Source organism: Akebia trifoliata, chromosome 2 (genome assembly GCF_017979445.1).
Source record: "Akebia trifoliata isolate Shusen 1 chromosome 2, ASM1797944v1, whole genome shotgun sequence".
NCBI classification, from domain to species: domain Eukaryota; kingdom Viridiplantae; phylum Streptophyta; class Magnoliopsida; order Ranunculales; family Lardizabalaceae; genus Akebia; species Akebia trifoliata.
The window spans coordinates 25,790,244-25,817,074 of NC_141376.1; the positions used below are offsets into that span (position 1 = coordinate 25,790,244).

The 26,831-nt window shown below is 37.2% G+C and overlaps 2 protein-coding genes across 3 annotated transcripts in view; both read left to right on the forward strand.

Moving 5' to 3' along the window:
* The first annotated feature begins 1,676 nt into the window (after window positions 1-1,676).
* Window positions 1,677-26,831, forward strand: part of LOC147409982 (protein ACCUMULATION AND REPLICATION OF CHLOROPLASTS 3, chloroplastic-like) — a 76,914-nt gene continuing 51,759 nt past the window's right edge. For both annotated transcript variants that reach the window (XM_086432173.1, XM_086432174.1), the window contains exons 1-2: window positions 1,677-2,101; window positions 5,089-5,147. In XM_086432173.1, the coding sequence (XP_086288299.1) occupies window positions 1,746-2,101; window positions 5,089-5,147 (415 nt within the window). In that variant the 5' untranslated portion in view covers window positions 1,677-1,745. The remainder of the gene's footprint in view (window positions 2,102-5,088; window positions 5,148-26,831) is intronic.
* LOC147409983 (uncharacterized) lies at window positions 5,154-13,283 on the forward strand. The gene is made up of 2 exons (XM_086432175.1): window positions 5,154-12,919; window positions 13,156-13,283. Exons 1-2 carry the CDS (start codon window positions 12,412-12,414, stop codon window positions 13,191-13,193), a joined length of 546 nt encoding a protein of 181 aa, XP_086288301.1. The 5' UTR covers window positions 5,154-12,411; the 3' UTR covers window positions 13,194-13,283.

Below are 26,831 nucleotides of genomic sequence, written 5' to 3' on the forward strand. Positions count from 1 at the left end.
ATTCCACATCGGATTTGAAGTTTGGGATATCAAATTGTCATAGTTGAGGCAGTTATATCTGCTTGTTCCTCTACTCTTTTATTGACTATACTGCCGTGTTTGTATTATGTATTTTTCCTTTCTTTTGTGATGTAAATAGATGATTAACAATTTAAAGGTAGTATGAATTATTTTAAATGATAAAAATGATTGATTAGAGTTTTTATCAGTTGTTTAGTGATTATGGTTAGACATTTACCGTATGTTATATTATGAAAACCTGCATTATTTAATCGTTCAGTTGATTACTCATGTAGGATGACTTGCTATTAGAATGATGTTCATCCAAATAACATTCCCCTATTACTCACCCTGTCCTACATTTCAGATTATTCTCTTATTAAGGAGCGTCCTACATTTCAGATTATTCTCTTATTAAGGAGCCCATAAGTGAAGAGTCGCTCGAGGTCCCATTTAAAGAGTATGCTGAGGATTTACAACCTCCGTTAATTTGAGGATTACCTTAGTAGTTTAGTGATTTGTGTTCTAATTCATATTGTCGGACTTAATGTATTTTGAGAAGTTACATTTGGGATATTATTATCACGTGATTTGTTTATCACATTTACTCTCCAACAACCTAGCCTTTTAGATTTTATGAAAATATTTATATTAAAAAAAATTATTTTTTGAGCTTGATCCAACATGTTGAAAATGGATGGACAACGAGTACCCAATTTTAAAAATAAAATTCAACAGTGAAAAATAATTATTTAATTTTTCTTTTTAAAGTTCATATAATTTTGTCCTCTACAAGTGCATTGCATCATATCATGTTTTTAATGTCACAAGGTGATTAGATCAGAAAGTTTTCTTTATTTCACTATGGATAGGAGAGAGAAAATAGTGTTAAGTGAGTTAGTCACAACCATGATTTTTAAACTCGGTAGCACGTCTCGTCTCATTCAGCTCCGATATTGAGTTGATTCGGACGATACGTCTGGTCTTGTTCGACGTTGAGACAATGGTTTTTATCCATTTAAAAAATCTAAAAAATTCTGAAATGATCCCTATTAAAAAATGAACCCAAAAAATATAAAATTAAAAAAAATTGATTTAGGGGTGAAAGAATAGAGGGTTGAGGCTTTAAACTTGTTTGTCTCTATTAACTCGGACGAGATTTTGAAAATCTCGTCCGATACGTCTCGTTTAACTCGTGAGTTAATTATTTTCTACATTGTCTCATTTATATCGCTCGAGATATTAGAAAATATTATCTGAGACGACTCGCTTATCTCACGATATGCGATCATCTCAAAATACTTTGTGAGTTGATCTCATTTAGCTCTGATACCGAGTTAACTCGGGTAATACTTCTTGATCGCGGACAAGTTTAAAAATCATGGTCACAACTGCGTCATATTATCAAAATTCTTTTCTAGTTTATCTTATTTTATTAAAAATTATAATTATTTTAATTTAAATATATGCAAATCAATCAATATAAAATTGAGATGTTAAACGAGTTGACTCGTCCAAGACAACTCGATCTCGTCCATGGACGAGTTGAGACGCCAAATCGAGTTTTGGAAACATGATTAGCGCACATCTTTTTTGGGATGCTTTTTTTAGTAAAAGTTGGTGTGGCAATAAAATCTCTCGACTAATAATTATGATCCTTATTTCCTTCCCTCGACCCATCTCTCCTTGTTTTCTCTCTCCAAAAGAAAAGAAAATCATCCTCTAATAAATGACTGTAGCTTATCATGGAGCTTCTCATTCCAACGAGCCTTCCCTTCCCAATCTCCAAACCCTCATTGTTCTCTCCTTTTTCTCCAAAACCCTCTTTCAATGGCGGTTTCTCTCGTCGCATAAACTTCTACAGAAAACTTAATCGAATCTCGATTGTTCCTCTTCGAATTTCTTTGAGTTCAGAGCATGATTCGTCATCAAATCATGGCTGTCTTAATGAAGAATCTCGAGCAGATTTCGATGTTTCTTGGGGAGGAGGAGAAGATTCCAAGTTCGTCGAAGTGGTTGGAATTGGAAGCCGAAACGACGCTGTTCTCGATTTTTGTCTCGAATCTCCTTTCAAGTCTTCATTGTCGTCTCTGAGATTCTGGTACGCCATTCCCCTCTTAATTTCTAGTAAAATTTTCCTGAAATCGATTTGAAATTAAATTTACACTATGTGATTCCTTGGGAGTTTTTATTTTATTTTTTTTCCGATCGGTCGCTTGTGATCTTATTATTCCTGCAATCCTACTCATTCTTTCAAATTCATTTTATTTTATGGATAGTTTATCACGATTTGACTTGTACCAATTGATCCATATGTTATAGGTCTATTATATAAGTTGAATTGGTGAGTTTAGAACATTGTAATTTTGTATTCGTGTCTGCAATCTGATACAATGCCGTGCATATCATACTATACGAGTTCAGCAATGCAAAAAAAAAAAAAAATAGATTTTTATTTTTTATTTTTTTGTTTGTGTTGTGCAATCCTATACAGTATAGTGGGTAACACACCAATATCGGTTGCAAGCTTGGGAAGGATAGTCGAGAATCTTGTGTGTAAAGTAGGAAAGTTGGCTTTTGTATGCTCAAGGCTTTGTCTGGGAGTTTGTGATAGATCAAAGTCAATTTATGACCATGTAATCAATAGACTTGAGTGGAGGTTGACATAATAAAATGGGGAGTACCTTCAAATGGAGGAAATTTTCTCTCATCGAAATTATTTTATCAAGCCTATGTTGTGCCATGGGTTATTGGAGATGTTGATCATGAAATTTCTCCAAGGGGACAAAGTTGAAGAGTTCTAGAATCAATTGGTTGAGTGAAAACTCTTATTCCGTTCAAAATGTAGTGGAATCTAGTAGGATTGTGAAACTTTAGTGAGATCGAGAAAGCCTTCTTGGGTAAATGGCATTGGAGATTTGGTGAGGAGACTAATGCATTAAGAAGAGTAAATATAAGAACCTTTGGGTGCGAAAGACATGGATGAGATGTTGTTAACTTGTTCTACCTCGTATAGGATGGGAGTGTGGAAAGGCATCTCGAATACTCTAGTGACTTTTGTTGGCTTTGCAAAGTTAGTGGCGAATCAGCCAATCACTTTTCTCTCCATTCTTCTTTCTCACATGAATTATGGTCTCGTTTTATGTCTATGTTTACCGTTTGTTGGTGCTCTCCGTCTTCTATATCTTTTTTTTGCATAGTTGGTAGATTGTGGCCTTGTCCCTGCAAAAAAGGAAGAGATATTTACGAAAAAGTGATCAACTTTTGATGAATTTACGATTCCGGCTCACTATTCATATTAATTACCAAAACGTGAATGATACGAATTCGGAGGTTTTTCACTTCGTTATTTATCAAAAAAAAAAAAAAAATTACTTCGTTCTGAATTCTTTTTAACAAAAACATGATTGTTCACATTTTGGTAATTAAAATGAAAAGTGGCCGGAATCGTAAATAACTCATTTTCAGCTCATGAAATAGTAATTCACCCAAAAAGAATCGTTAGACTCAAACCCCTTTCTCAGTGTGTTATGCCTTTTGGAAAGAGAGGATTAAGAATATTTAGGCTTCTATGGGGAAGGAGAATTCCATCCAAGAGGTTATTATTGTTGTGCTAAGGGGTTCATGTTCTTTTGAAGCAAAGTGTTCAAGGAATTTCGGGGGTGTTCTTTGAAGATCTTTTGCTTGGGTTAGATTTTGTTTGACTATAGTGGCTGTTCTTAATAAATTTTCTCTATCTATTGAAAAAATGTACTTCATGTGTAGAGAGAGTGGGTAACTGATTGATTGCTGGAGAAGTTTGGATGGACTTCTTTCTGGATTTTGTTATAGACAGTGTTATGCAGTTATGCTTAAGAGTAGGTTTTTGGAGTGTAATCGTGTTTACTATATGCTGCTCCATTAAGAATGTTAGGAATCATTATATTGAAGAGAAATAGGAGACACGAGGCTACCATTCTCAGGGGGGTAAGGTGATAGTATACTGCTGACCTCTATTAATCTAGAGTGCAAGGGGATGTAGATATGAAGATTTCGTATCTTGATGGGTTAATCTTTAGTTGGTGCTTGATAGTATTCTCTATTGTTTTTGAGTGGGTTTCAGAATTTCTGGCCTACTTTATATGTTCCATTTTCTGGCCTACTTATCTCAAAGAAAGGAAAAAAAGCTATGATCAAGTGTCACAGGTTAAGTTTTGATCTTGAGGTTCACCTTTATCAATTTAAAAAACGAGATGTCTTGACCAAGATGGTATGATACAAATTGAGACAATGACCCAATGAATTCCCAATGTATGAGCTTCATCACACCCAAGACCTAGAGGTTCCAGCCCATACATTTCACATCAGTAATAATTTGAACCATGAATTCATCTGTCATTGAACGTCTCGTTTGTTTTTCATTTGTTTTATTGTTGGCTCTATTAGTGGACATAACTTAGATTTATATTTCTTCTAGATGTGCATTATGTGTATATTTGTCTTGTTGAGGTTGCCGTGAATAATTTTGTGTCCTTTGGTCAATAAAATCATTACCGATCCGTGATCCTACTTCTTGGTGCTGCATGATACATTCTTGAAGTAATGTTGCAACTTCTTTTCTGAATAATTTTAGGGAGCTTTTATTGCCACACCAACTTTTGGTAACAGCACCCCAAGCTGCGTGTTAATTCTTTGGTGATTTAAATATGAATTAGCTGTTAGCAAAAGTTGGAGTGGCAATAGAGTTTCTCTAGTTCTACTATAGAAAACATTATGATAAAGATATTTTTTCATGCTATTTTGGAAGCAAGCATGATTTTTCCTTATCTTTATATTATTTTGTGTTTTTGGTGTCAAAGCTTTTTCAGACAATTACATCGACAATACATTTGACAATATTAATGAAAATAATCCAGATTTAGCCAATTGAGCATTGTAGATATTAGCTTAGTAGATGATTTGAGTTCTGATGCTAGTAAGTGCCACTCGGTTGCCATCCATATTGGATTGAGTGATACATTTTTGGTCCATGTATATATTTCTCTATCTGTTTGTGATTTTTTTTTTTTTTTGATGCATGGCTGATTGTGTCATTGAAATGTATTGTAGGAATATTCTCTTGAAAGATTCAAAGGAGGTTCAGTTACAACAGAGGTCCCTTAGAAAAGGTTTTTTTCTTTGGTCCTTTGAATCTTTAGTTGGCTGAAAAGTTATTTATCAATTTATAAACTAAAAACTTTATATGTTGGCTACATTTAGTGCTGTTGACTGAGTTTCAATGCAGAATATCATAATATGCCAAAATCATATAATATACATAAGTTGACAAGAATTAAGATAATGGTTCAGTTCAAATCTAGAGAGAAGAAGATAAAGGAAAAAAGAAGTATTAAATTAATTAGCCCTAATTAGACTATATAAGTATTACATAATATGAGTAAAGGGAAAAGACCAAAAAGGACACAAACTTATTTAACACTCCCCCTCAAGTTGGTGCGTGGATATCAACAATGCTCAACTTGGACAAGACATCTTCAAAGGAGGCTTTACTAACACATTTAGTAAGAACATCAGCAAGTTGTTGAGATGTAGGAATAAAGGGAGTACAAATCTGTCCAGAAACAATCTTTTCTCGAATGAAATGACGATCAACTTTGATATGCTTCGTTCTGTCATGCTGAACCGGATTTGCAGCTATGTTAATAGTTGATTTATTATCGCAATATAGTAAGAAAGGGACCGGCACATGAAGATATAAATCAGCTAGTAAGATCTTGAGCCACAACAACTCACATACTCCCAAGTGCCATAGCTCTGTATTCTGATTCAGCACTCCATCGAGAAATTACATCCTGCTTCTTACTGCGCTAGGTTACCAAGTTACCACCAACTTTAGTACAATACCCAGAAGTAGACCTTCTATCAGTCACTAAACCAGCATAATCTGCATCTGTCCATGCCTCAACGCGAAGATGACCATGATTTTTAAATAAAATACCTCGACCAGGACATCCCTTAAGGTATCTAAGAATACGATAAACAGCAGTAAGATGAGATGTTCGAGGCGAGTGCATAAACTGACTTACAATACTAACAACATAGGCAATGCCAGGGTGAGTCATAGACAAGTAGATCAATTTTCCCACAAGACGCTGATATTGACCAATATCGGACAAACATTTCCCCTCAGAATCAGCCAACCTGTGATTCTGCTCAATAGGAATATCAGTTGGACGAAATCCAAGCTGACCAGAGTCACTTAGTAGATCAAGGACATACTTACGCTGAGAAAGAAATATACCGGACTGGGACTTCGCAACCTCAATACCCAGAAAATAACGAAGATGTCCAAGGTCTTTAATCTCAAATTGATGTCCTAAGTAAGTTTTGACTTCGATAAGGCCATCTTCATCATCTCCAGTAATCACAATATCATCCACATACATAATCAGAGTAACAGTTTTGCCTTGGGAGTGACGCAAAAATAAGGTGTGATCAACAAAACTCTGATGAAATCCAAACTGATGCATAACCTTAGTGAAGCACTCAGACCAGACACGAGGAGACTGCTTCAGGCCATAAAGAGACCGGCGAAGACGACAAACATGGGCAGAAGAAGCAGAAGTAAGAAACCTAGGAAGTTGGATCATATAGACTTCTTCTTGAAGATGACCATTGAGAAAATCATTCTTGACATCTAACTGAAAGAGAGGCTACCCTCTGATAGCAGCAACAGAAAGGAGAACGCGAATGGTAGTCATCTTGGCAATCGGAGCAAAAGTTTCTTGATAATCAAGCCTATAAGTCTGAGCATAATTGGCCATCAGACGTGCCTTATAACGAGCAATGGAACGATCCGGATTATGCTTAAGTGTGAATACCCAACGACAACCCACAGCTTTCTTTCCAGGCGGAAGAGGAACAAGTTCCCAAGTTTGAGTCTTTTCAAGAGCAGTTAACTCATCAATCGTAGCTGCTCGCTATTCATAATGGGCAATAGCATCTGCAATAGTAGTAGGAAGAGAAATAGCAAAAACAGAAGCAAGAAAATTCCGATAGGAGGGTGAGAGTGCAAAATCATGTATATAATTAGAAATGGGATAAGCACAAGTGCGCTTACCCTTATGAGTGGCAATATGACGATCATCAAAGGGAACAGATAGAGGCGAGCTGGTCGAACATAAGATGGATGGTAGTATCACGTGGACGTCGAGAGTAAACCTGCAATGGAGGAGGGGACGAACTAACGGTGGGTGGAGAATGAGGAACAGGCATAGGAAGGGGAAATAAAGAAGGAAAGGGATCATCAGGTGAATTTAAAGGAAACCACTTAGATTGAATGCCAACAGACCCACTATAGTAAGGAGTATGCTCAAAAAAAGAAACATCTCGAGAAATGAAATGTCGTCGAGAATGAGTATGGTAACAACGATATCCTTTCTGGGTAGAGGAATAACCCAGAAAGATATATTTGACGGCCTTAGGGTCAAGTTTAGTATGAGTTTGGTCAAGAATTTGAATAAAACAGACACACCCAAAAACACGCAGAGGAATTGGAAACACGGGACGATCTGGAGAGAGCTTAGAGAGGGGTGTGACAAACTGAAGAATACTGGAAGGGGTCCAATTAATAAGGTAAACAACAGTAAGAACTACATCAGCCTAATAGGTTTGGGGCACATTCATGCCAATAGAAATGGCATGGGCTAACTCTAGAATATGGCGATTTTTTCTTTTTGATCGACCGTTCTGTTGAGGGGTCTTAACATTGGACATTTGATGCTCAATGCCAGACTCTAAATAAAGTTTCAAGACTTCACTATAAGTGTACTCATTACCATGATCAGAACGGAAGGTCTTGATGGTACGACCAAATTGGGTATGAACCATAGCAAGAAATTGCTTGAAGATCTCATAAATCTCACTCTTGTGTTTCATAAGATAAACCCAAGTAGTACGACTGTGGTCATTAATGAATAAGACAAAATAGTTAAAATCAAGAGTGGATGTGACGGGGGAAGGACCCCACACATCAGAATGAATTAACTCAAACATAGCAGGTGTAGTAGTATTCATACTAATAGGATAAAAAGAACGCACATGTTTAGCTAATTGATAAGTTTCACAAGAAAAATCAAGCAAATTGTTATTATTAAATAAATTAGGGAATATGTGTTTCAAATATCCAAAGGAAATATGGCCTAAGCGTAAATGCCAACGCATTACATGAACTTTATTAGACTGACTACTACTACTACTAAGCTGAAGAGCAGAATGGGTGTTAGGTGAATTGGAAACATCCAGGAGATACAATCCATTCACTTCACGTCTAGTGCCAATCGTCTTTTTCGATTCCAGATCCTGAAAGACACAATGAGACGAATAAAAAGTTACATTGCAGTTCAAAGTTTTGGTAAGACTACTGACGGATACAAGATTAGTAGTAAGTTGAGGAACATGTAGTGTGTTAGTTAAGGATAAAGAGTATGTAACAGGTAAAAGACCTTGACCAGCAATGGAAGACAAAGAACCATCAGCCAGGCGAACCTTGCGATGACCAGAGTAAACACTATAAATTTTAAATAGGGAGGACGTACTGGTTATGTTATCTGAGGCACCAAAATCAATGATCCATGGTGAGGAAGTGGTGGAAACACTGTGTGCAGATGCAAAGGTACCTGAGTGAGCGAAGGTAGAAACCGACTGAGATGAAGTCTCTATCTGATTGAAGAATTTCCTGAACCTGTCAAGCTCGGCTTGGGATAGAGATATCGAATCCGATGGGGAGGTAATAGCTGAAGGAGGTGCTAAATCAATCGTCTGCTGAAAAACTACATGAGCTGAAGATCGTTGAGACTGTTGACGATGCTGATTAGGATGACCATGAAGTGCATAACAACGAGCCTTCACATGACCCAACTTTCCACAATGATTACACTTATGTCGCTGACGGGTAGGCAAAGACCCGCTGGGGGACTGTGGAGAAGGTAGGTGAGCAAGCATAGCGGAATGATCTCCCGAAGAAAGGGACGGAAAATGATCCATACCCAATAAATAAACTCTCGCATACTCAAACTCATCCCGAAGACCAGCCAGAAACTGAAAAATCCGATTCTTATCCATAATGGACACATACAATGTCTCATCAAGAGGGTCCTTCTAGTCATAGGATGAGGAATAGAAGGTCAACTCTTCCCACTGAGCACGTAGCTATGATATATAGGTGGTAATTGAAGAATCACCTTGCGAAAGACGAGATATCTCACATTCTAAGTTAAAGATCCGAACGTTATTTTGACGTTGCGAGTAAATGCTCTTAGCAAACTCCCATATCTGTTTTGCTGTAGAGGATAGCATAAAACCGGCTGCAATGTGTGGTTGCATAGATGTAACCAACCACGATCGGATCATAGAATCATTAGCAAACCAATGGGAGTAAGAAGCGTTGGTCTGTGCAGGTTGTTTGTCTGTCCCTGTGAGGTAATTGATCTTTCCCTTTCCACTAATAAACATTTCAACCGATCGGGCCCAAATGAGATAATTAGGACCATCTAATTTCATGGTAGTAATTTGAATGCTTGGCAAATCGGTTAAGTGAGAAGGAAGGCCAGTCGATCCATTACTAGTGATCGAGGAAGATGATGTCTCAGAGGCCATCAAGGGGTCCGTATGCTTTGGTTTGAAGGGAGTTCAAGTAAAAAACAAGAGGCACAATTGTAAAAAACCGTGAAAGTTGATCAAATACTGATGTGGGTGACCCGAGTAGTCATTACTGTGAGCGAGGAATCAAAAAATCTCTGTAGGTGTTAAAAAACGACTGTCACCACTCTCTTTACAAGTACCGTGGTGCTCTCAATCTCATGTAACAACCACGATGGTCAAAGATAAAAAAACAGAGTAAGAATTTCGTTGTTGAATTTGCAGTACCGATTCATAGACTGCACACCAATCTCATATAACAACCAACGATGGTCAAAGATAAAAAACAGCTATCTGCTGTGATCGTAGGGTTCAGAACAACAGTCTGCTGTGTCGCACAAGCCAGAGTAGCTTCTTACGATGTAAAAAGAAAACAAAGAAGGCACCTGCTGTGATCGCAGGTCTTAGACAGTCACCCACAATGATCGCACACCTCATACAGCCACCTACGATGGTCGCACAATACCAAAAAGGCTACCTTGTGTGTTGCAATGCCCATAAATAGTCGCCTTGGGTGTCGTAGGGCTTAGATACAACCATTGCTGTGAGAACAGCCTGATCGCAGGCTTAGATCAGTTATTAACTCCCTATCGCATGATGCGATTAGGGTTTGTAGTGACAGAGGATCCCTGTAGGGGTGATATGAATTGAAAAACGAGAGGAGTTGGGTGATGATTTAAGGAAGAGTCAGTCGATGGAGTATGTAGCAGTAGGTTTCGATGGAGGTAGAGAGCTTGGCTCTGATACCAAGTTCGAATTTAGAGAGAAGAAGATTAAGGAAAAAAGAAGTATTAAATTAATTAGCCCTAATTAGACTATATAAGTATTACATAATATGAGTAAAGGGAAAATACCAAAAAGGACACAGACTTGACACAGACTTATTTAACAGGTTCATTTATTTTATGACCATAGTCACCAAGTAGGGGTTTGAGAATATGTCGGCAAGGGAAAAATTCGAAAAATACTGTAAAATGAGGGAACAATAAAAAAAATCATGAAAAAATCGTGTTAGGGTTAGGACCATTTAATTGTTCCTCCTACATATTGATATTATATAATCAAGTACCATGTCAAATTATAATTATAAATCACCAAATCCCATATTAAATTACAAGTGACCACAGGTATAACATTCATTAACTGATCAAATCAATGTCATCTTCATTTGCATCCCCATTATCTAACACTTCATCGGTAAAATGATCACCATTTGTAGAAATTCTTATAAGGGTTTCTTGGTTATTTCTAATCTTCCAAGAGAGCTTTTGTTATTAGTAACACTCTTATGATGTTAATATATATATGAGTGAGAGAGAGAATAAAACAACTCTCTCTTCATCTCTTTTCTTCTCCACAAAAACCTTAATCCTAAAACTCTCAAATCTACTTGGTATCAGAGCTCAAGATCAATAAGGACCTTAGATACAAATTTAAAGAAAAAGGAGAGAGACAAGAAGACTCTCTTACTTGCTGCGTCTGATGAGGTCAGCAACCGACGTGTTGACGTCATCTGGTGCTGTTTTCGTCGGATATTTTGACCTTTTTTTATTGTTTCTAAGAGAGGGTGATTTTAGAGAATTTTAGGAATAAGTTTCATGCGATTTGGAGTTGTTTTGAGCAAGTTATGATGTTTTTAGTGAAAAATCAACAAAAATGACAGAAATTCAGGATCTGTCATTTTCTCTCCGTTTGTTCATTTCGATTACTTGTTTCTGAGTTTGGACATGAGTAGTTTGGTCGTTTTTTTATGAGGAATCTAATGGTGGTGGCCGTTGATCGATTGGTCAAATATTGAAGCTTCGGTGATCCTTTCTTTGGACCCCTTTTCTGTTTTTTTTGTTGAAAATGGTGCTTTTTATCCAAATCTGATCTCTTGTGGTATTTTCTGATATGGATTGACTTGTTCTCCATATTCTAATGCTTGCCATGTGTTGTTAAAGAGGATAATAAGTGTGTTTCTCCATCGGGTGAAGTGTACATCAACTTCGGATATCTAGTGGAGTGTATTTCGTGTTCACAAGGTGTTGTTTTTTTTTCGAAAGTTTCTTTACAATGTCTGAGGTTAGTCAGTCTTCGAATGTGTCTTTGAATGGTGAAGGGAGTATGAGTAATCTTCAAAGTATTGCTCCTAATCTTCAGATCACTACGGTGAAGCTAGATGGCCATAACTTCCTTGCTTGGTCTAAATCGGCCATACTATACATTAAAGGAAAAGGTAAAATGGGATATTTGACCGGTAGGTTACCAATTCCTGATTCTGAAGATCCAACCTTTGACAGATGGGATGCAGAGAATGCTATTGTTATGTTTTGGTTACTCCATTCTATGCAACCCGACATTAGCAGTAATTACTTATTTTTGCAAACCGCCAAGGAAATATGGGATGTAGTTACAGAGACATATTCAGAAGTAGGCAACACAGCTCGTGTGTATGAGTTGCGCCATAGTATTTGGCAGATGAGGCAAGGTGATAAGTCCTTGTCTACATATTACTCCACTCTCCGACGTCTATGGGAAGAGTTGGATCATTATCAGACATTTCGGGCCCATTGTTCTATCGATGCTATTGCGTATAAGAAGTTGGTTGAATAAAATCGTGTATTTGAGTTACTTGCCGGTTTAAACTCCGAGTACGAACAAGTCAAGGTTCAAATTCTAGGAAAGGAGCCTCTTCCATCATTAACTACAGTATATTCCTATTTGCATCGTGAGGAGTGTCGTCGTAATGCTATGCTTCAACCTACCATTCATGAGAGATCAGCCTTAGCCTCAATGTCCCAAAGAGGAGGTCGCAATAGTAGTCGTGCTCGAGGCGGTGGTCGTTCAGGGACAACTGTTGATGATAAAGATAAGTTGAAATGTGACAATTGTGGTCGTACTCACCATACTAAGGATACTTGTTGGGATCTTCATGGCCGTCCATCACATAGAGGTTCATTCGCCGTTGGCCGAGGAGGTAGTCGTTACAATAGTGGAAGGGGTTCAAGTGCTCTTTCTATTACTTCCATGGAGACATTAGAGCCTACTCCAACTCTAACACCGGCATCTGATAGTACTAACCTCTCTCGAGGTGAGATTGAGGCTTTTCGGCGTTTTATGGCTCAATTGGAGCTTCCTAGTACGGCTTCTACATCTGCGATCGCTTACTCAGGTACTTCGGCCTCGGCCTTCAGTGCGTCTGTTTCCACTCCTAACAGCTCTTGGGTTATTGATTCAGGGGCATCGGATCATATCACTGGTATGTCTTCATTTTTTTCATCCTATCATATATGTTCTGGTAGGGACAAAGTAAAAGTTGCCGATGGTTCTTATTCTTCTATAGCTGGCAAGGGTAGTGTTATTGCTCATCCATCTATGACCTTATCATCTGTTCTTCATGTTCCTAATTTTGCTTTAAACCTCCTTTCTGTGAGTCATATCACGAAATCATTAAATTGTAGTATCACTTTTTTTCCTTCTCATTGTGTTTTCCAGGACTTGGATACGAGGAGGATGATTGGTACGGGGCATGAGGAAGGAGGACTTTATTTTTTGGATCCCCCATCATGGGTTGCTACCTCAGTCCAGAAGCTTCCATCTACTGTTCGAAGTGGCCATCGTTTTGAGAAGTTATTACAGTGGCATAGGTGCCTTGGCCATCCCTCTTTTTTGTTGCTTAAACGATTGTTTCCTCAGTTATTTTGTTCTATTTCTGTGTCAGATCTTCAGTGTGAGATGTGTGAATTTGCTAAACATTGTCGAACCTCTTATCCTGCTAGTGGTAACAAAAGCAGTTCACCTTTTTCTCTTGTTCATTCTGATGTGTGGGGACCTTCCCCAGTTACCTCATTACGTGGTTTTCGTTATTTCGTTACATTTGTGGATGATTTTTCTCGTGTTACTTGGGTTTACTTACTCAAAGCTAAAAGTGATGTGTATTCTGTATTTAAACTCTTTCACAAAATGATTCAAACACAATTTTGTGTAAAAATTAAAGTCCTTAGATCTGATAATGGTGGAGAATACATGTCTGATGGTCTTGCTTCATTTTTTAGTGAGCATGGTATCATTCACCAAACCACGTGTGTGAGTACTCCTCAACAAAATGGCGTGGTTGAGAGAAAAAATCGTCACTTATTGGAAGTTACTAGAGTTCTCTTATTTACTATGAATGTACCGAAAGTGTTTTGGTCGGATGCTCTTTTAACTGCTACGTTTCTTATTAATCGCATGCCTTCGCGTGTCTTGGGATTTAAAATTCCCATTGAGGTTTTGTCTTCTCCTGATAAGGTGTTTCTCATTCCCCCCAAAGTCTTTGGGTGTGTGTGTTTTGTTCATGTCTCTCGAGCTGACCGCACCAAACTTGACCCTAAAGCCATCAAATGTGTCTTTCTTGGGTATCCTTCTAATCAAAAGGGTTATAAATGTTATCATCCCCCTTCTCGTAAATATTTTGTATCTATGGATGTAACATTTTTTGAGTCTACCTCCTTTTATTCCTCTTGGAACACATCTCTCCAGGGGGAGACAAATGAAAGTAGAGAAATGTTTTTTCCCCAAGAGTTGTTGTCTTGTCCTCTTCCTCTTCCCTCTAACAATGTTGATAGTGGTCATAATAGTGGTGATGATGGCCAGGGGGAGATTCCTATTATACAAGAGAAAGAATTACAAGTTGACAATAATAATGGCCAGGGAGAGATTCCTATTATATAAGAAGAGAAAGAACTATTTACGTATTCTCGACGTGACAAAGGCACTAAAGAGAGTCCTCATGAGCCCAACCAAGAATCCTCCCCAAATCCATCGATCAAAGGTAATATCCCTGCTCCTGAAGTTGATAATTCTAATCTTCCCATTGCAATTAGAAAAGGTGTTCGGTCATGTACTCGACATCCTATCTCCAATTTTGTTTCATATGATGCTTTGTCTTCCTCCTATCGTGCTTTTGCTATTGCTTTGTCCTCAATATCTGTTCCTCGTAGTGTTGTTGATGCCCTGTCTCAACCAAGTTGGAAAAAGGCAATGGAGGAGGAAATGCAGGCCCTTGAGAAGAATAATACTTGGGATATGGTTGTTCTTCCTAGAGGAAAGAAACCAGTGGGATGTAAATGGATATTTACTGTGAAGCATCGCCCAGATGGATCAGTGGATAGGTATAAAGCCAGACTTGTCGCCAAGGGTTACACTCAAACTTATGGCATTGACTACTGCGAAACATTTGCTCCGGTAGCAAAAATGAACTCTATTAGAGTGTTGTTATTTCTTGCAGCCAATCAAGATTGGCCATTGCTACAACTTGATGTGAAAAATGCTTTTCTGCATGGTGACTTGCAAGAAGAAGTGTATATGATACCTCTTCCTGGTTTTAAATGTCCAGGTATTGAAGGGAAAGTGTGTAGACTAAAAAAGGCGTTAAATGGCTTGAGACAGTCTCCTAGAGCATGGTTTGAAAAGTTTCACTGTGCCATGATGGGGTATGGTTACAAGCAGAGTCAAGCTGACCACACATTATTCATTAAACATTCCAATGAGAAAATTACTGCTCTCATAGTCTATGTTGACGACATTGTAGTGACTGGTAATAACTATGATGAAATGAAAAAAATTAAAACACCAGTTAACAAAGGAGTTTGAGATTAAGGACTTGGGTCAATTGAAATACTTTCTTGGGATTGAAGTTGCTAGATCAAAGAAGGGTATTTTCATCTCGCAGCGGAAGTATGTTATGGATCTCCTTCATGAGACAGGTATGATGGGTTGCAAGCCTTGTGATACTCCCATTGAGTCAAACCATAGGCTTCGTGAGTCTAATGGTGAACCCTGCACTGCTGTTGAGAGATATCAGAGACTTGTGGGCTGGCTTATTTATCTTACCTTAACCCGCCCAGATATTGCTTATGCAGTTAGTGTGGTAAGCCAGTTTATGCATGCACCAACTGCAACTCATTTAGATGCTGCTTATAGAATCTTAAGGTACTTAAAATCCACTCCTGGACAAGGTTTATTATATGCTTGTCATGGTAGTTTGCGTGTTGAAGCCTACGTAGATGCAGATTGGGCAGGATCAGTGTCAGATCGTCGTTCCACCTCTGGATATTGCGCATTTGTTGGGGGTAATCTTGTTTCTTGGAGAAGTAAGAAACAGACAGTGGTTGCAAGATCCAGTGCAGAAGCTGAGTTTAGGTCTATGACTCATGGGGTGTGCGAGCTTCTATGGCTTCAAATCCTCTTAACCGAATTGAACTTTTCTATTCATGGGCCGATGAGTTTGTATTGTGACAATAAGGCAGCCATTAGTATTGCTCATGACCCAATTCAACACGATAGAACTAAACACATTGAGGTAGATAGGCACTTCATTAAAGAAAAGTTGCAGTCTGGACACATTTGTACTTCATTCGTGCAAACTGAAGATCAGTTGGCTGACATCCTTACTAAGGGGCTGAGTAGTTTACATTTTCATAGTATTGTTAACAAGTTGGGCATAAAAAATATATATGCACCAACTTGAGGGGGAGTGTAGAAATTCTTATAAGGGTTTCTTGGTTATTTCTAATCTTCCAAGGGTTCTTTTGTTATTAGTAACACTCTTATGATGTTAATATATATATGAGTGAGAGAGAATAAAACAACTCTCTCTTCATCTCTTTTCTTCTCCACAAAAACCCTAATCCTAAAACTCTCAAATCCACTCCATCGTCTTTGTCAAGTTCATCTTCTATTTTTTCTGATTTAAGCCCAAAGTTCATGATTTAATTGTGATGTTCACGACTTAATTGTGAAGTTCGCATAGGTCAAGACTTAATGAAAAAGTCGTGATTAAAACTTGTTTAAATCGGTGAAGGAAAATGTCATGATTTAATCACGACTTTTTCAATAAGTTGCAGATTTTGGTGACAATGTTTACGACTGTATAACAAGTTTAGCAACTGTCCAGATTTTGTTTTAAATATAAGATGTCTTCTCGCATTTGAAAATTACTTGTAATCAATTTCTGATGTTGGAGTAACTGTGATGCAGTGTTGTATACAAAATATGGTGGGACTGAAAATTAAAAAATCAGGGCTTTGTTTGCCTCACAATTAGGCTTACATTGCAAAAAAAATTTGGAGCATTTTTTAGCTCATGGTTGATGCCACTTTCAGCACATAAATTTGGATATTTTGGCTATTCATACAACACAATGAGGGGAATTTCTTTGCTGATCATAAAAGAAGTTATTAATGGGGTCCATAACATTCCTATTTAAGGTTATCTTTGGGCTGGGAGAAAAAAAAAAAAAAAAAAAAAAAAAAAGATTTCAATGCTGGTGGACGACACACTTGTATGTTTCAATAGAACCTAAACAGAAAGATATTAAGGGTTTTGTCGAACATAGCTTTGTGGCAACCATGTTTAGCCAACTACATTTTAGGAATTAGAAGTTTATTTATTATGAGTTTTTCTTATTAAGACAGAAGTGTGTCAAGAAGTTTAGAATTTTTATTGTTAATAGGTGCTATTTAATAAGTCCAGAAAGAATTTCTCTTTTCATAAAGATATTCGGTTATTACGATCCTTAGAATCTATGAATTTAATGTTTTGTTTAGCTTTTTACAAAATTTTTTTTTTTGAATTAGAAAGTCCAAGGAAAGTTAGGGAATAGACCAAACCCTATAAATATGATCTACTTGCTGCACTTTTGTATGAGATTTAATGAAAGATTAAATTCTTGGCTTTTGCTAGGTCATTCTAGAGGTGAAATCTCCTTTCTTTGGTGTGAAACTCCTCTTGGACGCTGACTCCATCCGTTATTTCTTTACTCCCCTATAGACACCAAAATTTTGATGTTGTAGAAAGGTCACTACATACTCCAACATTGTGAAATTGCAAAAAGGTCCCTCCTTTTCTGATAGATCAAGTAAGTTTCCTAGGAGCCTTATGACCAAATAGATTCTGTTGGCTAGGAATGGGCCTTTCACAGCCTGGATCTAGGTTTCCATGGATAAAACCTGTGGTTCAAACATGTCCAAGACCCCAGGCATTGGGTCAACACACCCATCCAAGCAGGGGTGGCCCATGATCTGGTCAGCAAACCCATCAAAGTGGGTTGGCCCAAGAATTAAATAGCTTTGTCATGCACCCCATACCCAAAAGAATTGGGTGGGGTCCACCAAGAGTCCCTAAAACCACCAAAGTCAAATTGAGACCAATCAACCTCAAGCTAAGAGAATAATTAAAAAGTTACTTTTTTTTTCATAGGTAAAAAAAATTTAGCATTGGGTTTTTAAATACCAAAGCCACAATACTTAGCTTTGGGTGTCCTATTGAAAAGCCCTAAGGAAGCAAGGAGGGTCAAGGTAATTTCGGCCAAATATTCTTTGATAGATGGATAGTTGGATAGGATGACTTATGGAAGGCCTTATTTGAGGTGCGTGACACCCAATGAAGCACAAAAAATATTGGTGAAAATAAACAAAGGGCAGCGTAGAGGAACCACTCGGGAGGGAGATCTCTGGCTCATAAAGCTTTGTGACGTAGCGGAAGCGTGTGAATCAATAGATTCGATAGATCATGTTTAATGGAACACTCAAAATCAATTTGAATCAATAGATTCATTTGATAAACAAGCAATAGCTTGAATGAAAATAAAAAAATAATTAAAAGAGAAAAGATAATTGAATTGATTCTTAATTTTCGGATTTGGAGCTCCTTATATAGATAACTCTATCATAACAACTTGTAATCCTACTAAAATACTAAAAATTAATATTCCTAACTTATGTATAACATAATATTAACTTTCTAATCCTACTAGAACTCAAATTAGAGACTTCTAAGCACTTCTAATTGTAGTCTAAATAATAAAAACGAATTTAAAACAAATTAGAAACTAACAAGGAATTGTACTCCTAACATAACTATAAAATAGAAATCCTACTAGAAGTAGAAATAGAAATCCTACTAGAACATAAATAGAAATAGAAATAGAAATTTAACAGAATTAGAAAACTACTTAGAATTGTAGATGTCCTACATCACTTTGACTAAGGGGAACTTCTGGCCCTACATGCAAGTTGAAAATAAGAATGTGATAGATGTTAAAGACATGCAAGGATCTCCCACCAGCCGGCAGAAGAGCTCAGTTTTGTGCTAAGCCCTCGGCCGTTCTCTCAATGGGGAATGGATATCGTGGGGCCACTTTCGAGAACCCGTCTACAGATTACTTCTCCAAGTGGATCGAGGCTGTTCTTTTAGCTAAAATCTGGGAGGAAGAGGTGAAGGGATTCATTTGGATTAACGTTGTATATTGATTTGGGGTCCCCCACACCCAAATGGTAGACAACAGGCAATAGTTTGCTAGCAGCATGGTGAAGAGGTTTTGCGTAGGTCTAAGAATCATTCTGATCTTCTCATCTCCTAAACTCCTAAATATCCCCAACGGAATGGTCAAACGAAAGTTTTCAACAAAGTGTTGTTGGAAATTATTAAGAAACGATTGGAAATAGCCAAAGGTAAGTGGGCGTACAAGATCACACCAATGAGGAGCATGGGGGAGTCACCTTTTTCCCTAGATTATGGAATGGAAGTGGTGCTCCCATTGGAAGGGAACTTTCCGACTTAGAGAACTCGAGTGGTGGTACCAGGAACAAACGAAGGATAGATTATGCAAAGTTTGGACTTATTTGAGGAAGAGAGGAAGCATTGGTTAGACTCACCTCATACTACAAGAAATTACAAAAGTTCTATAACAAGAAGATTAACTTGAGGTGTTTTAAGGAAGGAGACTTAGTACTCAGACGAGTCTTCCAGTACACTCGAGAGCTGCAAGCTCGGGGTAAATTGGACGGAACGTATGTCGTGGAGAGAGTGGGACAATCAGGGACATAGTACATTTGTACTATTGCAGCGGAAGTTATACCATGACCATGGAATGCACTTGACCTCAAGCCTTACAACTAGTAGAATAAGTTACCCATGTTTTTGTTTAGATGTTGATTTTATTCTCAAGATAAGACATTCATAATAATATATGTAGAGGAATATTTTACTGAGTGTTGGTAGTTTTGATAGCTTTGGCAATTTGAGTAGATCTTACTTTCCTTTTGTCTCTCTACTTTTTTATGACAACTATTCAATAAATCAAAGTCTATTTTAATTCTGTCAATATTTGAGAATGTTTGAATGTTTGGCGAAACACTTAGCCTCTTAAAGTTGTTGGAGAAGGGGGTGGGGGGAATCCAATGTGCGATGTACTATCTCGAATGCTCACCTTCCCAGATGTACTTGAGAAAAGGGGGGGGGGGGGGGGAGGGGGGTGCGGCAATGGGCGATGTACTATCCCAAACTATAAAACCTCAGTTGTTGGTTCGAATTCGAGTTCGTAGTTCACCATTCTAGAATGAACTTGGTTTGTAGGGGCAAGTAGAAATAATTTGTTTCTTAGTTCGCTAGCTTGGTTCGCTTGTATATATATATATATATATCAAGTATACAAGTACAATTATAATGTTAAAAATTCTAAGTTCAATAAAAAGAAATTAATATAATAATCCAAATTCTAGATATAAAATATGAAAAGAAAATATCATAAATTGGTTTGGTTCACCGAACTAGTTAAAAAATTGTTTGGTTTACCGAACCAATTAAAATTTTTTTTTGCAAACCAGCATGCTTTGATTTGTCAACCCAATCAAACTTCAGTGGGTTCGTGGTTTGCTTGATTTTATGAATGTAATACGAATTGTACCACGAACTACTTCGATTTGTGGTTTGGACTAGTACCAAAAAATTGGGTAACATAGGCCCCAAATACTCGCCTTCCCAGAGGTATTTGGTGAAAGGGAAGGGATCTCCCATGGGCAACGTACTTTCCCTAACACTAATCTTCCTAGACGCATTTGGGAAAAAGGAAAATCCCCTTCCAAATTAAGAGGATCTTTCAAAGCTAGCATGCTAATTAGTGTGTAGCCTTATAGGACAGCTAAAGTAAGGTATCCAAGTAAATTAGTCCAAGGAGTGGCCATAATATCAAGAGGTGAAATTTTGAAAAAGGAAAGCTGGCTGCATTCCTTTCTAGGAATGCTTCCCCTAAGGACTACTATGGGTCAATGGGGGTAATTTAGAATCCAAACAAGAAGCAACATAATATTAAGCAACATAATGCCATGCAAAGAAAGTGAGGAAACTACGTAAGCTAGTAAAGATTAAAAGCCCTCTCAAAAGGAGGGGAGCAATAAATGATTGCCTTCATGGTGGAAATATTTCTATATGCTTCTCAGAAGAAAGACTTAATATTATAAACATTGAAAAAATTTCAGAAGTAAAGAGAAAGAAGCCTAGGATTGAGAGTGCTCAACTTTGTCTAGGGCAATGACTGCTGTTGGCAGGGGCGGTTCTCTGGACTTAGGAAGGGTTGAAGCAACTGCACCTCTTCTCATGCTTCTTCACCTGGTCACATGCCGGGATGAGTGAATCTTGGAATTTAAGATTAAACTAGATTGGAAAGGTCTCCCAATTAGTATGTCTAGAAGAATGAAAAGGACTTGTGGAGTAGAACAAGTTAGGCCCATGACGCCATTGAGGTCCATAAGCCTACAAGCTTTCACCCAAGTCTCTTTTTTGGCTTCTCTTCTTGCTTCGCCCACTTCCTATCCATTTGGGCTAGAAGTTGAATAAAGGTTCGCAATAACAATGTTGGCCTTAGTAGTGTACTTTGCCTTAAGCTCTATTAGCCCATTTTTCAGCCTTTGACTTCTACTTGAGTAGAAATAACTTCTTCCTGAGATGCAGTTAGCCCTTTGATGTAGATCCTAGTTAGAGTTCTACTAGGATTTCTATTTCATAGTTATGTTAAGAGTATAATTCCTTATTAGTTTTTAATTTATTTTAAATTCGTTTTTATTATTTAGGTTATAATTAGAAGTGTTTAGAAGTGTCCAATTTGAGTTCTATTAGGATTAGAAAGTTAGTATTATGTTATAGATATGTTAGGAATGTTAATTTTTAATATTTTAGTAGGATTCTAAATTGTTATGATTAAATTATCTATGTAAGGTGCTCCAAATTCGAAAATCAATAATCAATTCGATTATCTTTTCTCTTTTATAATTACTTTTTTGCTTTATGCTATATTTTCTTTCAAGCTATTACTTGTTTATCAATTGAATCTATTGATTCAAATTGATTTAGAGTGTTCCATTGAACACAACCTATAGAATCAATTGATTCATACTCTTCCGCTACATCAAGTGGTATCAAAGCTCTTGCTACGATCCACAAAAGATGTTTGGTGAAGTTGATTTTATCACAGAATCTTATCTAGAAGATCAATTGAAAGCTAAATTGGAGAAGTTTGAAGAAAGAATCACCAACAAAATTATGGCTATGTTGGAGTCCCGTGTTCAAGGCATTGTTCTCAACACCATTGAGAAGGAGAAAGGTAAAAAAACTTTTGGAGATGACCCAAAGGATTCCCACCATTCCTCCCACAATTCTCTTCATAATTCAGCCCCTAGAAACTCTTCTAGAGAGGCCGAATTCTCTCAAAATCAAATCTTACCTATAATTTTGGTTTTGCCCAAATCGCACTACTCCCCACACCTTATACCACCTTCCCTCAACCTTCTAACCATACTACATCACTCCTATACCTTCAAAATAAAATCTCTCACCCTCCAACAACCACATATCTACTCCCACAAAACATTTTTCCTAACCTTAATCCTCCAAATATCCTTCAAAACCCATCAAATAACTTCAATGACCCTTCAACGACCATAACAGCCCGATATATGGATTATATAGACGAATTGGATCCTTATACTTCCCCTCCCCCAACTAAACATCCCTATTTTGACCATGATAGATTTCTCTCTAACCCTCCCCATACTCACCCACCTCCATATTGCGAAGCCAATGCAAGACGGGGCCATTATCCCCCATCCACAAATCAACATTTCCATGATTTTGAGGAGGTTGAATGCGTGTTCATGCATAACGCACCTCCACATCCTTGCAACAATGGGCAACAAAAGCGGTCTTTTGACTATAGGCTTAAGGCGGATATTCCTACCTTTAATGGGCTTTTGCATATTGAGGATTTTCTTGATTGGAACTCCATTGTTGAACGATTCTTCGAGTACATGAAAATTTCGGAGGATAAGAAAGTCAAACTTGTAGCTTTTAAGCTAACCGGGGCAGTCTCCTCTTGGTGGGACCATCTCCAATGAGATCGACTATGTCAAGGCTTTTGGCAAGTGCAATCATGGCCAGTCATGAAGCAATTGCTTAAGCAACAACACTTACCATCGGATTACATCCAAACCTTGTTCATTAACCTACAAAATTCTAAGCAAGGGACTCAAAGTATACAAGAATATGTTGATGACTTCGCTCGCATTCTCTCAAGGAATGAACTTCAAGAGAATGAAGACCAAACTATTGACCACGCATCAATACACAAGCTTGCACGCAACCATAAACAATGCCCTAAAGGTAGAATCCTTTATGCTTGATTCTCGTCCTTCTTCTCGTCCTTCTTATACCAACAATCGGAGGTTTAACTATCCACAATCTGCTCTCTCATCTCATTAACCTTATCTTATGGCTGAAATTGAGAGTGAATATCTGTCAATTTATGTCTGATTTTTCAAATGGTGTTACTTTCTAAGCTGAAATCGAGTAAAGTTTTTGTCTAAATTGAATAACTTTTCAATGTCTACAATTTTGTTAAAGAACTCAAAATCAGATTCTTACTCTTACTAGTCAAAAATCCCTGTTGAAAGTTTAGCCACCACAACTTATATACTATTTCCAATAGCTTTTCTTTTCCAAGCTACCTCTTCTAGTATCTCTTTCCTTCTCTTATTTTTCATGGTATTGATTTAATCTTAGGTAAGATTAAGAACAACTTAATTTGTAAAGGATTTAGGCTAAAGTTGAAACTGAGTTTTAGATATAAAAGAAAATACAAGGAGTTGTCTTGACTTACCTACTTTGAGAATCGATTAGGAATTTTTGAAGAGTTTCAAAGAGCTGATTTGCAGAGCTTTTGGTCTAGCTATTGTTGAGATTGAAGTGGGAAGAAAAATGAAGGTACTAAGTAAGGTTTTGATGGAGAATGAGCTTTACCACATAGTTTTGTTTTGCTTTTCAAAAAATATCTTTATTTATTATTACTTTATTTCCTATAAAGTTAATGTGATGACACCTAGCTGATGAGTATTGATTAAGAGTTTATTACTTAATACTAAATTTGATTCTTTTAACTTTAATCCACGACTTACTTTGACTTGGTCAAACTTACCGTGATTTTCTTCGATTAAAGTCATCAGAAATCTGATTTTTGCGATCTCATAGTCTTAATTACATAGTTATTTGAGATCTTGCCTTATCCGTGACATCTGATCTTCTAAAATCTTGCTCTATCAAGAGTATTTTCCAAGATTGATGTCTGAGGTGGGTTTCATCAAATTAGAATCCGACTGGGTGATGAATGGGAAATTGCTTTCAAGACACACAATGGGCTCTTTGAATGGCTTATCATGCCATTTGGACTCTCCAATGCTCCTATCACTTTCATGTGAGTGATGACTCAAGTGTTGCAACCTTTTTGGGGAGTGTGTATGGTGGGCTACTTTGATGATATATTGGTTTATAGCTGTGGATTGAAGGAGCCTCCATTCCATCTTCAACAAGTGTTTGATTTGTTGAGGAAAGAGAAGTTTTATGGTAATTTGAATAAATGTAGCTTTGCTGTGTGTAGAGTGGTTTTCTTGGAGTATGTGGTGTCCTCCAATGCTATACTCATAGATGAAGACAAGGCCAAAGTGATTGTGGATTGTCCTATACCTTATAGCATTCAAGAAGTAAGAAATTTTCCTAGCCTTATTATTTTTTTATAGAAGTTTTATTAGAAATTTCAGCACCTTAGCAGCCCTCTCACGAATTGCCTTAAAGAAGTTATTTGAGTGGACACAAGATGCCCAAGATAGTTTTGTGTTCTTGAAGAAGGTACTTATTGAGGCTCCTGTTCTAGCTTTACCTGCCATATTTATAAGACTTTTGAACTAGATTGTGATGTGTCGGGAGTTGGAATTGGTGGTGTTCTTAGCCAAAGACAGCCCATTGCCTTCCTTAGTGAAAGTTGAATGGTGTCAAATTCAAGTATTCAACTTATAATTTGGAGTTTTATGCCATAGTACAAGTTATCAAGCATTGGGGGTACTATTTGGCTTTCAAGGAGTTCATTTTTTGTACCGACCATGAAGCTCTTAGTGCATCGATAGCCAATCTTATCTAAACAAACAACATTCCAAGTGGGTGAATTTCTTACAACAATTCAATTTCTTTTTGAAGCACAAGTCGGGTATTCTTAATAAGGTAGCTGATGTAGGACATCTATAATCCTAGTCGGAGTCTTAGTAGATTTTTAATTCTAGTATGATTTATTTCTAGTTTCTAGTTTCTAGTTTTTGGTTTTAGTAGGATTTATATTTTCTAGTTCTAGTAGGATTTATATTTCGTAGTTATTTTAGAAGTACAATTCCTTATTAGTTTCTAACTTGTTTTAAATATCGTTGTAATTATTTAAATTGTAATTAGAAGTGCTTAGAAGTATTCAAATTAACTTACAATAGTATTAGAAAGTTACTATCATGTTATAGATAGGTTAGGAATGTTAATTTATAGTATTTTAGAAGGATTCTAAGTTGTTATGATGGAGTTATCAATCAATATAATTCTTTGCTTAGAACAAATCTATCTTTTAGTTTTCTAGAGTTTGGAATTCATTGATTCACCCTTTTGAACCTATTGGTTCAACTTGAGTCCATTGACTCTGAGTCCTACGCTTCCGCTACAGTAATAGTTGATTGGTTAAGTTGAGGAACTACTTATTGATAGAGATGAGGAATGTAGTGGCTGGTTTTGATAGCTTCAGGGATCATTATTAAGAGGATCCTTATTTCGCTCCTATTCTACATATAATTCAGCAAGATAAGCATGCTGATTTTCTACTCAAAGATAATTTTCTTTTCAAGGGTTCGAGGTTGTGTGTGCCAAAGTGTTCCCTACGAGAGAAGCTTCGTGTTGAGTTACAGAATTTGGGTCATTTGATACAGATAAGACTCTTGCATTGCTTCAAAATGATTACTTTTAGCTGGGAATTACAAAGGATGTTACAAGGTATGTTCAAAAGTGCCGTGTGTGCTGAAAGGGCAAGGGAGTAGCTACCAATGTGGGCTGTACTTACCACTTCTGGTACCTAAAAAACCTTGGTTATGCATTAGTATGGAGTTTGTATTGGGTCTCCCACCCACTCAAAGAAATAATGACTCTTATCATGATGATTGTTGATCGGTTCTCCAAAATTGCACAGTTTGTTCTGTACCAAAAAACTATGGATGTTTCACATATTGCTAAACTTTTCTTCAAAGAGGTTTACAAGTTGCGTGGTGTGCCTATTTCTATAGTCTCTGATAGAGATGCCAAGTTCCCTAGTTATTTTTGGCATATTTTATGAAAGTTCATGGGAACTGAATTGAATTGCAGTACTTCTTTTCACCCTCAAACTGATGGGCAAATGAAAGTTATCAATCAATTCCTAGGCAATTTACTTCATTTCCTGGTTCGGGAGCATATCAAGGACTAAGATAATGTTCTTCCTTTGGTTGAATTTGCTTACAACTCTTCAAAGAACTGGACTATTAATACTTCTCCTTTGGAAATGGTGTATGGTTCAAAGCCCTCTAGTGTTGTTGATTTGGTTCCTTTATCTACAAACAAGAGGACCAATGCCATGATTGAAGATATGACAGCATTTATGAAGGATCTTCATGTACAAATCAAATTCCAAATTGAGAGTTCGAACAACAAATATAAGGAAGCTGCTGTTCTTCACAACAGGAGAGTTGTGTACAATGCAAGTGACTTGGTTTGGGTGGTTTTAAGCAAAGATAGGCAGTCGGGTGGCTTATACACAAAACTTAGAGCTTGCAAAGTGGGAACTAGCAAGATATTGGAGTACATCAATTATAATGCTATAATGGGTGGAGCTTCCTCCACATTTAAAAACATCTGATGTGTTAATGTAGAACATTTGCTGCCCTATTGTGTCGACTGACTTGTGGTCGATTTCTTTAGGATGGAAAAATGATGCAGTCCAAGTTAATTAGTATTGTTAGTTTTTC